The sequence below is a fragment of the Bos grunniens genome, chromosome 5 (assembly GCF_055505025.1).
Source record: "Bos grunniens cultivar Pamir isolate PY7600 chromosome 5, Bosgru_T2T1.0, whole genome shotgun sequence".
Taxonomy (NCBI): domain Eukaryota; kingdom Metazoa; phylum Chordata; class Mammalia; order Artiodactyla; family Bovidae; genus Bos; species Bos grunniens.
In genome coordinates this window covers 8,225,040-8,238,358 of record NC_141169.1, presented here as the reverse complement: position 1 = coordinate 8,238,358, position 13,319 = coordinate 8,225,040, and the positions used below count along the sequence as shown (strand labels likewise).

The 13,319-nt window shown below is 38.4% G+C and overlaps 1 protein-coding gene across 7 annotated transcripts in view; it reads right to left on the bottom strand.

The window, feature by feature from the left end:
* Positions 1–13,319, bottom strand: part of NAV3 (neuron navigator 3) — a 902,555-nt gene that overhangs the window by 212,150 nt on the left and 677,086 nt on the right. For all 7 annotated transcript variants that reach the window (XR_015163426.1, XM_086398822.1, XM_086398818.1 and 4 more), the window contains 2 exons: positions 5,991–6,059; positions 2,753–2,892 (listed from right to left, as the gene is read on the bottom strand). Coding sequence is in view for 5 of the 7 variants with exons in the window: in XM_086398822.1 (XP_086254948.1) it covers positions 2,753–2,892; positions 5,991–6,059 (209 nt within the window). In the remaining 2 variants the exon portion in view is untranslated. The remainder of the gene's footprint in view (positions 1–2,752; positions 2,893–5,990; positions 6,060–13,319) is intronic.

Below are 13,319 nucleotides of genomic sequence, written 5' to 3'. Positions count from 1 at the left end.
ATGTACCAAGGAACAGTCTAAAGGATAAATTATGAACTGTTTCATATGCGATGTTTATATTTGCTTGGTTTGCTCTATAGTTTAAGATAATATTTTGACCATATGGCTTCCCCGGTAGCACTAGTGTTAAAGAACCTGCCTGCCAATGCAGAAGACCTAAGAGACACAGGTTCAATCCCTGGATTAGGAAGATTCCTTGGAGGAAGACATGGCAACCCACTCCAGTGCTCTTGCCTAGAGAATCCCATCTCTTGCCTGGCAAAACTCCTGGTGGGCTACAGTCCAGAGGGTTGCACAGAGTTGGGCACAACTGAAATGACAGCACGCACACACATTTGGCAATATAAAATAGCATGATACAATGATTAATTTAAAAATGATATTGGAAGTACTGACATGAAGTTGCATCTCCATGTTAATAGAAAATGCCACATAACATATAAAACAAATTCTCCAGGCCAGAATACTGGACTGGGTAGCCTTTCCCTTCTCCAGGGGATCTTCCCAACCTAGAGATCAAACCCAGGTCTCCCACATTGCAGGTGGATTCTTTACCAGCTGAGCCACAAGGGAAACCCAAGAATACTGGAGTGGATAGCCTATCCCTTCTCCAGTGAATCTTTCCATCCCAGGAATCGAACCAGGGTCTCCTGCATTGCAGGTGGATTCTCTACCAACTGAGCTATGAGGAAAGCCCTGTATTATATAATGCAATTTAAGCTTTATTATTGACAGTTTCAGACCATTTAATGCCTACATTTAATATATTATAAATATTTGTGAGTGTGAGATCATCCACTTTAAAGGTTTTAGAATTTTACTTTGTTGGAATTAAAAGTAATGGCTATAATTCACCAGGAAAACTTTTGCTCATGAGACCAACGTAAGGAAATCTGCTTGTGGTCAAAAATCACATAATGTATGTCATCTGTCTCCACCTTGCGGTTATTGTAAATACTGCTACTTCTTAGAGAGGCTGAATGGCTATGGAAAAATTGGAGTATTTGGCTATCTTTGGATTTTTACTTTTAGATACCAGGAATGTAAAAAAGTATTTCACTTTTAAATGACTGAAAAGTACATTGTTATATCAAAGTGTTAGGTCATCTAAAGCATTTCTAGGTTTCTTTGCCAATGTTACTAGTCATTTCTTACAAAAATATTATGTGACTGTAGTATCATGTAGCTAAATTGGACACCTGAGCATTCCACTCAGCATATATGGCCTAAGCCTGTTTACTTTCCCTTAGAATTTCACAGGCCATTGACACTTCCTAGAAAAGTCACAAAATGAGGGAGATATTTTTGTGATAAGAAATAGTTTTTTTAATATTCTAAAATTGATTGTGGTGATGATTGCTTAACTCTGTGAATATATAAACACCATTAAACTGTACACTTTAAATAAATTGTAAAAAAAAAAAAAGAAATTGTTGTCCAGGAGAAGTATAAGTCTTCAGAAATACTTCTTCTTTGTTCTCAAATCAAAGATTTTATTGTCTATTTTAAAGACAAAATCCTAACTTCCAAATACATACTATTTTCTTCTTTTTCCATTTAACTCAAGAACTGGGGATATTACACTGCTCTGTTTATAGGGGTTTAGAGACTGCCCAGTTGTGTTTTAATAGGTAAGAAATTTTCAGTAAAGTGTATAGATCACCCCTATCAATTCACCTATAGATCACCCATAGATTACCCTTGTCAATTCTGAGTAAAAGAAGTCTCATCAAATCATCCATATGAAACAATTGGAAATGTTCTAATCAGAGCCAAAAAACTTTTAAACTGCTTGAATTAGTCAAACTAAACTTGCCAGCTGTTCTACCACTAAGCATATTTGTCACTATTGAATTTCCTGTTGCATGGAGAGTTAAATACTACAAAGAAGTTTTATTGATCAGAAAACACTACCTCAAAATCTTGCAACATGCTCTCATCCCTCACAGGGTCACACTGCTCCCAGCAGCAGAAGTTCTTGGTTTTCTTATGGTTTAGATGTAAATTACACATCCTCTCACTTGGATGCATGATCCATAGGGATATGCATCAAGCCAGAGCCTCTTTAAATACATGCTGCGCACACTACAGAGAACTGTGTATCATATAGTTAATATATAATCTGCCTTTAACACACTTCCAACTGTATCCTTTCTTCCTTATCAGTATGTGGTTGGATATTTCTATCATATACCCTTTCAAGAAAATAAAACAAACCTGAATAATTTGTCTCTTAAAGGAAAAATTAAGGTCATAATATTTTTCTGTCCTGCTGCTTCCAAAGACTAAATATCTTCCATAATTATGTCTTAAATTCTGATTGCTTCAAACTCAACTTCCCCAAACACTTAGGGCACTTAATTTAGTTAACTAAAACTAAGGATTCAAAGACATTTTATGTAGGTTTATGATTTCAGAATAAACATTCACAAAACATGAGAAGACAAAAGAAAATGTTATTTACATGCATCCAGGAGGAAATCTTTGAGAAACAGATTTTAAACACGGGGATATCACTAACTGCTTTAATATAAATCACTACATTTCCTTAAAATATTCTCCAGATCAGAAAGGTCCTGAAGAAAGCTGGATGCTTTCTTCAAGAGGATGCACTTACAAAACATAAGAAAGTCCACTGATAACATTTCCACTCCAAATGCTGTAACATTGCTTACACGCTAGATTTAGCATGTAATTTACGAGGCTCATAGGTTACACTTGTGCCTTTATGATGTAAGGGGAGAACACGTACCTTTTTCATTTCCATTTGCATAATTTGGAGGCTTGTTTTTATCAATGCTGTTAAAGCTCTGACTTCTCCTATTTAAATTGGAGGCTCCCTGGACCTTGCTGCTGTTGCCTGCAGCTGGCACCCTAGAGGGACCTGGAAGCCTGAAATAGTACAAGAAAAATTACATCATTATAGTACATTACAAAAAGAGAAAAGGAGGTTCTGAGTAGGGAAGGGTTAATGGGAAAATCATAATTTATGGAGTTCAGCAAAAATTGTTGGTTTAAGTGACAAATTGCTAAATACAACATTTGAGAATCTCCAGAAAAGTCTTGTTTCATATGATTAATCTGCCTCCAAAGTATATCAATAATGCAAGACAATTAGAAATAAAGTAATTCTAACTAAAAAACTCACTCATCACATGCCTGATGAATACAACTTTGATTAAAGGGGCTGTAACAATTATATGAAAAGCAAGGGAAATAATAATATTTTATTATGTTCTCAGGATATTAAGCAGCTGCCTGCAATTATTGTTAAGTTTTTTCAATGTATGGGACATTTGTTTTTATCTTAGGTGGCTGTATCTTAAATGAACTTACACGTTAATAACAAGAAGAATAAAGTTACATAATAAACTGCAAAGAGCAAACACTGAATATCTGAGCTAGTTAATTACTCTAAAACATGGTGTGGAGACCAGGGTCATGAGTTTGTTCAGACTGGACCCACCTGTCTCACATAAAAACTTTCACTTGCTTGCCAAAAGTGAAGACCTGGACTTTACCTGGTTACCCCACAAGTGTGGCTAATAATCACACAAGCCATGTGACAAAAAAGATGCAAGTCTCATAAGAAAAAAAAAATCTATTAGTAGAATGACAATTTAAAATGCACATACAGTGATAGTTGCTTCAGCTCCTTTTATATGAAGGACAGAGGAAATACATGTAGACTATCTTAACACTAGGGAAAGCTTGACAAGAGTTAATGTACTTAAGTTGTTTTACTTCAACTATAATTAAACATCAGTTTGGATCACTTATTTCACTGTTTAAACAGTTCCTTCCCATATTAAAATTTCAAGTATTCAGTTATTTCAAGGATGGTGCCTAAAATATGCAATTATAATATTTTATTTAGTGTATACTGCATATGTATAATAACCAGTCCACATAAAACTAGAAATTAAGAACTAGTATTGTATTCTAGACATATTTAAAACACGATATTAAGCACTGCCAGCATCTTTGCTAGCTTTTGCTGCCCCCATGTGAACGTCACTGTGTACTGCTCTAACAAATTCTATTTTAAAAGAAAAGTAACAAAAAACGTAGAACTTATAAAGGTAGCAATTTATTTTTTTTTTACTGTTATCCTTTAAAAAAGGTTTAAAGTAAAAGAATGTTTATATATGTTATACTGGTACCCAATATATTACAATTTCCCAATCATTTGCTACCATATTCAAAATTTAACTTGCCTTATTACACTACCTGACATACTATCTCCATAGATCCTTAGGAAATCAAACTCTTAAATGTATACTATAAATATTTTACAATAGTAACAGGTATAGCAAAAAGGAATGTACATCAGGAAAACACACACACCAGCCTGAAAACCGAAATGTTGATATCTTGGAATAGTTAATAGCTTCAAAATGTTGACTGTATTTTGGAGTTTAAATACATATGGCTGTTAATAGTTCCTTCAGCTATTTTGCTAATTAGAGGTTGTGTCATACACAAGATTAGAATCTTTCCCAAATGACTCCAGCATTTAACTTTTGCTCAAATGGATCTACAGGGTTTGTAAGTCTAGCACAATAACCAAGACACCAGGAATTTTGGAGACCAGTGATTGCACTATGTAGAAAGAACTCAATTAATTAATTTGGCTAAATGTCCCAATCATAATAAAAATGAGAACTAGTCCTGTAGAGTCAGGCACAGACTTAGAAAGTTCAGTCCAAACTCATATAAACAGATTTTGTTACAAAATTTGCCCTGATTGCAGTGAAACTTGCTATGTTTCTAGAAAGCAATTAAATTGCATTTTAATCATGACTGTGACCCATGGAGCCAAGTGATCTTTAGTTATCAGAAGAACAAATTAAAACAAATTAAAAAATCCATTTGCTCTTCTCATTACCCTAATTTGACAGTCAGCCAGAGCTCTAGATCATTCATCAAAGTAATAAAAAGAGAAATGAGAATGAAGCCAAAAAAAAGAGATGTTCTATTAAATTGAAGAAGTACTTAAAATACATTTTACATTCATAAGTCTCAGAAGTAGTAATAAAAAAATGCTCACTGAACATGGAAGGTCATTGTTCTTTCCATATCCTAATTTATCTCATTTCTTCTGGTTTTTCATTAAATACCCTCTCAATTTGCCTATCCAGAATCAGTTTAATTACTATGGAAATGAGCATAAGTTAGAAAACCAAGGCAAGGGGAAAATATTTCAAGTCAAGGCACCATCAGCAGTCCTTGTGGTCAAACACTGCATAATATGATTCATTATTAGAGTAGTGACTAGTTAACCACCAGTGAGACACTCTCCCAGTGAGTGAGATGGCACAAATAACTACATGATAATCAGGGGGCAAAACACATTTGCTGTGGCCTCACTTAGCTGTACCATCATTAACGTTAAAAAAAAGATCAATTTTCACACATTTTATATACTATTGATTTTTCAAACAGTACATAATGCACCGTCATTTATTATACTACACTGACTTTAAAATACATATTTCATAAAGAAGAAAAAATTTAAAGTGTTAAAAGAATGACCCAGGTTAACCTGGTGCTAATTGCCCCACAAAAATCTGCCAGTGTGTCTCAGTGCTGCTTCAAAATGTGCAATAATCAATGCAAGGCCATTTCAAAAAGCAATTATAATCTTGTTTTACTTCCAGAATTTGTGACCTGGAAAGAAGAGGGTCTTCAAAGTAATTGTTTTCCTTGATTTTCTCTAAGCCTAGAACCTAGACTTTAGCCCAGTCATAGCACTATGTGTAACAAAACTAAATTAAAGGAACTCAAGATCCATTTCATAATTTAACACAACAAGCTCATCCTCAAGAAGTCATGTGGAAATCTACTTGGAAAAATTCATTACTCTAACCTTTTCATCCAGAAGTATGTCATTTTTTGAAAAAAAAAAAAAATAGAATGATAGGACAAAATATCACTGGGCATTTACTTTATTATCACTAATAAGTAATAAATTAGAGATATTAACTGACCTAGTAGGCTTTTTTTGACTGGTTGCAATTCCACTGTGATTAGACTGAGTTGCATATCTGGCTGCCAGACTGTATGAGGAGAAACAGAGAAATTGAATTAAAGAGATTCCTTGAACATGGAAAGAAAGTACAAACTTACAAGAAAACTATGAGTTAATGAAATGCAATTGGAACATGTATAAACATGCATAAAGAATAAATTAATTAGAAAATTATGATAATGTAACATACACCATGACCATTGATTATGAACATACTATGAAATAATTAATGCTGTGTACCCCCTTAATAAGTGTGTTGTCAATGACTGTAAAATAATGGCTGTGTGACAATATTAGTGCCTTCTTAAGTAGTAGTATTCCATCTTATAAAGAACTCAACTTTTGTAAATGACCGTGAAAACTTCAGGAAAGCTAAAATTTGACTTATACCATAGCAAGATCTCTTCCTCAAAAAAAGATTCAAATAAAAAAAAGTATGAAATGAGAATCATTATTTTATGAAATCTAATTAGAAAATTTTAACCTAAATACCATTTTGAATACCAAAAGTTAAAATATCTGGTTTCTGTCTAATAAGTTATTGCTGATCTCCAGTCCTGGATATAACATTTTAAGGAAGTGATTAATAAAATCCTTTCCCGAGAAAAAGCTATGCAAAATTTGAGATTAAAATGGAGTCAGATTCTTCAAAAACAGACTGAACAACTGCTGAGGACAATTTCTGGGCATTCTTAAATTACAATTCTTAATGATTTTTTAAATCACAATCTTTGGTCAAAAATACACCAAAGAGCATCATGGAAACTGAGCTTTGAAGAACAGTGGATACTTTATAAACAAAATCAGCATCTGTGCTTCAGTTTGAACTGGTTTCTAAATTACCTAATGGCTCTGAAACTAGAGTTCTGAGGACACAGTAAGACCCAGTGGACCCAGACATTTTCACATGCGCTGTGATGGCCATGGGTTGGTGTGTGAGTAGAGAGTCACTGCTGGTGAATGGTGCCTCTACATGAAGCCAGTTGTACATGCACAGTTTTCAAGGCCTCCAAGGAGACAGGAACAACATGGGGGTGTTGGAATCAGGGTAGAAGGGTTGTGTGGAGCCCTGCTGTTCAGCCAATTGCTTTGCTGCCAAGCAGAGGATATGTAATCAAAATGGTGATTAATGGTATCCTTAAAATGGTGACATGTTTCCTAAGTAAACTCTGACTCCACAGAGGCAGCCTGTGGTGGGAGCATGTAGGTCCTTAGAACTGCCTGGCTAGAGAGGAACAAATATATACTCATATCGAGATAGCTTTTCAGAGCACTTGTTTTCAAGAGGATACCTGATATATTCTCATTTGCAGAGGGTGCATTCTGTATTCCAGCAGCACTGGACAGTAACAGCTGGCCACAATGGCCAAACTACACCTCAACTACCAGAACATCAGAGGACAGTTTACAAAACAGAAACAACAGAGCATCACAGTGGAATGGGACATTCACTCAAAATTTAAATGTAAAAATACCTGCCATGAAAAAAGAATCTTCTGTGAATGTGTCAACTGAGAAAAAGAGAACTACCTAAAGGTTTACCCTGATGTCTTCTATCCTGTACCTTCAAATTGAAGACAAATATTAGCAGGACAGATGCCCATAAAAAAAATGCACGTTCCCTAAGGGAGCTGAGGCCACCTCACTGATACTTTCCTCCATGATTTATAAAGTATCATAATTTCTACTATGGAAGTGGAAACCCACAGCAAAATCGAGAGAAGTTAATTGGCCAAAATCAATGTGATTTTATTGCCCATGCATGTTTTCTAATTATCAGAGAATATAGGGTTTCTTAGGTGGCTTAAAAGTAAAGAATCCACCTCCCAAAGAAGGAAACATGGGAGACGCAGGTTTGGTCCCTGGGTCAGGAAGATCCTGTGGAGGAGGAAATGGCAACCCATTCCCGTATTTTAGCCTGGGCAATCCCATGGATAGAGGAGCTGGTGGGCTACAGTCCACTGGGCCACAAAGAGTTGGACACGACTGAGCACACGCACATCAGAGAATACAAGTTGCCTATATTTGTGTACCCTACTCCCATTCTTTAAAACTTGGTTTCTGATCTATTCTCTCCTTGCAATTGTGAAGCTGTTATTTGAAGAACACAAATAAAAATTTGATTCAGTTCTTAACATATTCTAATGTCTTTGTATTTGACCATATTGTTCCCTCTGCCTTTCTGACTCTCTTTCATAGACCGTCATTTGAAGAACACAAATATTAACTCAATCGATCTGCCCACCATCATTCTTGATCATTTTCTCTTTCCTTCACCTCTTCCATTATCCATCTCTTAAAGACATGCTTTTTCATATGCTATCTTTCCTCAAGCACTTGTATGCATTCTTTCATTTGAGTCTTACATAAGATTTCAGGTAAAATCAACTAGAAAGTGAAAGTTCGTCATTCAGTCATGTCCGACTCTTTATAACCCCATGGAATGTAGCTCGCTAGACTCCTCAGTCCATGGAATTCTCCAGGCAAGAATACTGGAGTGGGTAGCCATACTCTTGGGCTTTCCTGGTGGCTCAGTGGTAAAGACTCTGCCTGCAATGCAGGAGACCCAGGTTCTATCCCTGGGTCAGGAAGATCCCCTGGAGTAGGGCATGGCAATCCACTCTCGTACTCTTGCCTAGAGAATCCATGGACAGAGGAGCCTGGCAGGCCATAGGGTCGCAAAAACTTAGACATGACTGAAGCAACTAAGCAGCAGCAACCATACCCTTATTCAGGGGATCTTCACCACCCGGGGATTGAACCCTGGTTCCTGCTGGGGTTAATTAATAATCGAAGGCTAGAGTTAATATCTGCATCATATTGCCAGTGATTAACATCAGATGAATAAAAGACACCCATTTCCATGACCAAACTCACCATTTTCTTTTTTAACTCCCAAGTTCTAATCAGATCCTTTCATTTCATGATTTCTGTTTACAAGATCACCATTTTATTTAACCCTCTGGGCTTGAAACCTCAGTAGTCAACTCTTCCGTTTTTCCTTCCTTTTAATTACTGTAGATGTGCAATCAATATCCTGACATGCTGATTCGACCTCTACAAATTTATTTGTATCTATGTTCTCCCTCAATTTTCATGTTTCCCATGCTAACTCAAGCCTCAACACTTTCCACAGAGACTCTGCTGCTGCTGCTGCTAAGTCACTTCAGTCGTGTCCGACTCTTTGTGACCCCATAGATGGCAGCCCACCAGGCTGCTCCATCCCTGGGATTCTCCAGGCAAGAACACTGGAGTGGGTTGCCATTTCCTTCTCCAATGCATGAAAGTGAAAAGTGAAAGTGAAGTCACTCAGTTGTGTCTGACTTAGCGGCCCCATGGACTGCAGCCTACCAGGCTCCTCCGTCCATGGGATTTTCCAGGCAAGAGTACTGGAGTGGGGTGCCATTGCCTTCTCCGACAGAGACTCTAGATCCCTTCATTTTTCTTAATTTTTTTTAAACCTGGCTCTGACTCCCTGTGCAGCAGAAACATATATTATTTTTTTCCCACAGTGCTTGTAATACCATTTCCCTAGTTTCATATTTACAAACTGGCTAGTAACAAAGTAGGTGAGTGGATACAGTTAAAACAATTTATTAATGAAATAAACACAAGGGACATGTAGACACAGCTATGAGGCAAGTGGGGGTAGATAAAATGAGTTAGAGCATCAGTCAACTAAGGATTTGCAGACATCTGGATGGAAGATTGTCTTCTTTTCCAGAAATGTTATCAAAGGAAACTTCTTCTAGTTAATAATTTGGATGGCAAAATGTATCAGAAACAAAAGAACAAAAACAAAAAAATATTTAGAAACTCACTGTGGGTCCTATACTAAAAAGCATCTGCTCATCTATATAATAAAGTAGAATATCAAGGGAATGCTTTTTATTTCCTCTAACATGGAAGGGAAGAGGAGGAGTTTCCAGATAGCCAATTAAACAAAGGAGGAAATTCATCTGGTATTCAAAACACAGAAGGATCCCAACTGCCAGAACCATCTAAAACAGCTTCAGCACAAATCTCCACGTGGAATTACAATATCCACATATTTATAAAGAAAGAATGCTTCTCAAAGTAAACAGATCCTGAATTTTGATTAGCTATTTTTATTAACCACCAGAGTCTCACTACTCAAAGTGTTGTCCATAGATGAACAGAACTGGCATGACATGAACCTTCTTAGAGGTTTCTGTGGTGGCTCATTTGGTAAAGAATCTGCCTGCAATGTGGGACACCTGGGTTCCATCCCTGGATTGGGAAGATCCCCTGGAGAAGGAACGGCCCACTCCAGTATTCTGGCCTGGAGAATTCCATGGACTGTATAGTCCATGGGGTCACAAAGAGTCAGATGGACTGGTCTGTTCCTAAATCAACTGACTCAGAATCTGCATTTTAACAGGATTCTTATACATAATTGGGCTTCCCAGGTGGCACTCGTGGTAAGGAACCTGCCTGAATGCAGGTTCATCAATGCGGAAGACATAGCCTGTAGCCTGCCTCAGTCCATGGGAGATGGGTTCCATCCCTGGGTCAGGAAGATCCCCTGGAGGAGGGCATGGCAACCTACTCCAGTATTCTTGCCTGGGGAATCCCATCGTCAGAGGAGCCTGGTGGGCTGCAGCCCATAAGGTCGCAGAGAGCTGGACATGGACACAGGAACTAAGCATGTGTCATCTCCCTTAGCTTTCTCAACACAATACTTTCTCTTGAGCTACTCCTCCTCTTCCTTCCCAGACTCAGGGTCATTCACCATACTCATCTTCTGAATTTTGTACTATAACCATGAATATTTTCAAAGTCATAATCCTAGGCATCAGCTAATCTATTCCTCCATTTTATTATATCAGTCTCTATTTCATAATCCAATCTCAATTCTAAACTCAGCCTCTTTTCTAAAATATCTCATTATCTCCTAGATAAGCTACCTGAATCTATCAGCTACTAATAGATTTCTCCCAGATATTCCCCAAATGTTCAAACCTCAACTCATTATTCTTCTTCCAAATCATCCTCTTTCTCTTTGCTGTTGCTCTTTAAATTTAGTGTCAAAATTTTTTTTCCATTGAACAAAGAACTTCATCTTGATCATGACCCACTCCATTCTTCCCTCTGTCATCCTTCTTATGGATTCTAATAATGACTCAGGTGACTAGTCTCCTTGTTATCAGTCCTTTTTTTTTTTTTACAGCTAGTCAAATTCATTCTTCTCAGAGTCAACAGAACTAACTTTCCCAAGAAAGAATCAGATCAGATCAGATCAGTCGCTCAGTCGTGTCTGACTCTTTGCGACCCCATGAATCGCAGCACGCCAGGCCTCCCTGTCCATCACCAACTCCCGGAGTTCATGTCCAAATTTTTCTCTGAGCTTGCTGTTGACTACCCATTGCCTGCAGGACAAAGTCCAAACTCTGTGATCTGGTTTACAGAGTGCTTCTGTGTGCCTCCTCAGACTTTCCTACAGCTTCCTCTCCTCGGCACATCCTCCACCCCACGTTCTCCACTGTCACCATACCTCAGCCAAGGCCTGGCGCCTCTTCTCCCAGCTCCCTGCATTTCCTCATGAGGTTTCCTTCAACATAAAACACCATTACTTCTCTTCCTCACATTATGATATCTTCAGTTCAGTTCAGTCGCTCAGTTGTGTCCGACTCTTTGCGACCCCATGAATCGCAGCATGCCAGGCCTCCCTGTCCATCACCAACTCCCGGAGTTCACTCAAACTCATGTCCATCGCGTCGGTGATGCCATCCAGCCATCTCATCCTCTACCGTCCCCTTCTCCTCTTGCCCCCAATCCCTCCCAGCATCAGAGTCTTTTCCAATGAGTCAACTCTTCGCATGAGGTGGCCAAAATATTGGAGTTTCAGCTTCAGCACCATTCCTTCCAAAGAACACCCAGGACTGATCTCCTTTAGAATGAACTGGTTGGTTCTCCTTGCAGTCCAAGGGACTCTCAAGAGTCTTCTCCAACACCACAGTTCAAAAGCATCAATTTTTCGGCTCAGCTTTCTTCACAGACCAACTCTCACATCCATACATGACCACAGGAAAAACCATAGCCTTGACTAGATGGACCTTTGTCGGCAAAGTAATGTCTCTGCTTTTGAATAGGCTATCTAGGTTGGTCATAACTTTCCTTCCAAGGAGTAAGCTTTTTTTTTTTTAATTTCATGGCTGCAGTCACCATCTGCAGTGATTTTGGAGCCCAAAAAATAAAGTCTGACACTGTTTCCCCATCTATTTCCCATTAAGTGATGGGACCAGATGCCATGATCTTCATTTTCTGAATGTTGAGCTTGAGGCCAACATTTTCACTCTCCTCTTTTACTTTCATCAAGAGGCTCTTTAGTTCTTCTTCACTTTCTGCCATAAGGGTGGTGTCATCTGCATATCTGAGGTTATTGATATTTCTCCTGGCAATTTTGATTCCAGCTTGTGCTTCTTCCAGCCCAGCATTTCTCATGATGTTCTCTGTGTATAAGTTAAATAAGCAGGATGACAATATACAGCCTTGACGTACTCCTTTTCCTATTTGGAACCAGTCTGTTGTTCCATGTCCAGTTCTAACTGTTGCTTCCTGACCTGCATACAGGTTTCTCAAGAGGCAGGTCAGGTGGTCTGGTCTTCCCAGCTCTATCAGAATTTTCCACAGTTTATTGTGATCCACACAGTCAAAGGCTTTGGCATAGTCAATAAAGCAGAAATAGATATTTTTCTGGAACTCTCTTCCTTTTTCCATGATCCAGCTTACTTCTACTTTAAGATCCTACTCAAATGGCACCTCCTTGTTGAGGCATTTCTCAAGTACTGTAGAGTTAGTTTTGCCCTCCATGAGTCCCCAGGTCTTTACTCATCTCTAAGTGTCTGGTTAATATGGAAATTTATCAGGGTAAATGTCTGTCTCCTGAACAGATGGCACTGTTCACCAGGACAAGGGTTATGGTATGTTCATTTCTGCATTCCCAGTTCCTACCATGGGTTTGAAGTGAAGTAAAGTGAGGTCACTCAGTCGTGTCTGACTGTTTGCAACCCCATGGACTAGAGCCTACCTGACTCCTCTGTCCACAGGATTCTCCAGGCAAGAATACTGGAGTGGGTTGCCCTTTCCTTCTCCAGGGGATCTTCCCGACCCAGGTTACGAACCGAGGTCTCCCACATTGCAGGCAGACGCTTTACCTTCTGAGCCACCAGGGAAGCCCATCATGGGTTGGCATGTGTTTAATACTAAATAATTGATTGCTATTTACTGGCTGCTGCTGCAGCAGCTGCTGCTGCTAAGTCGCTTC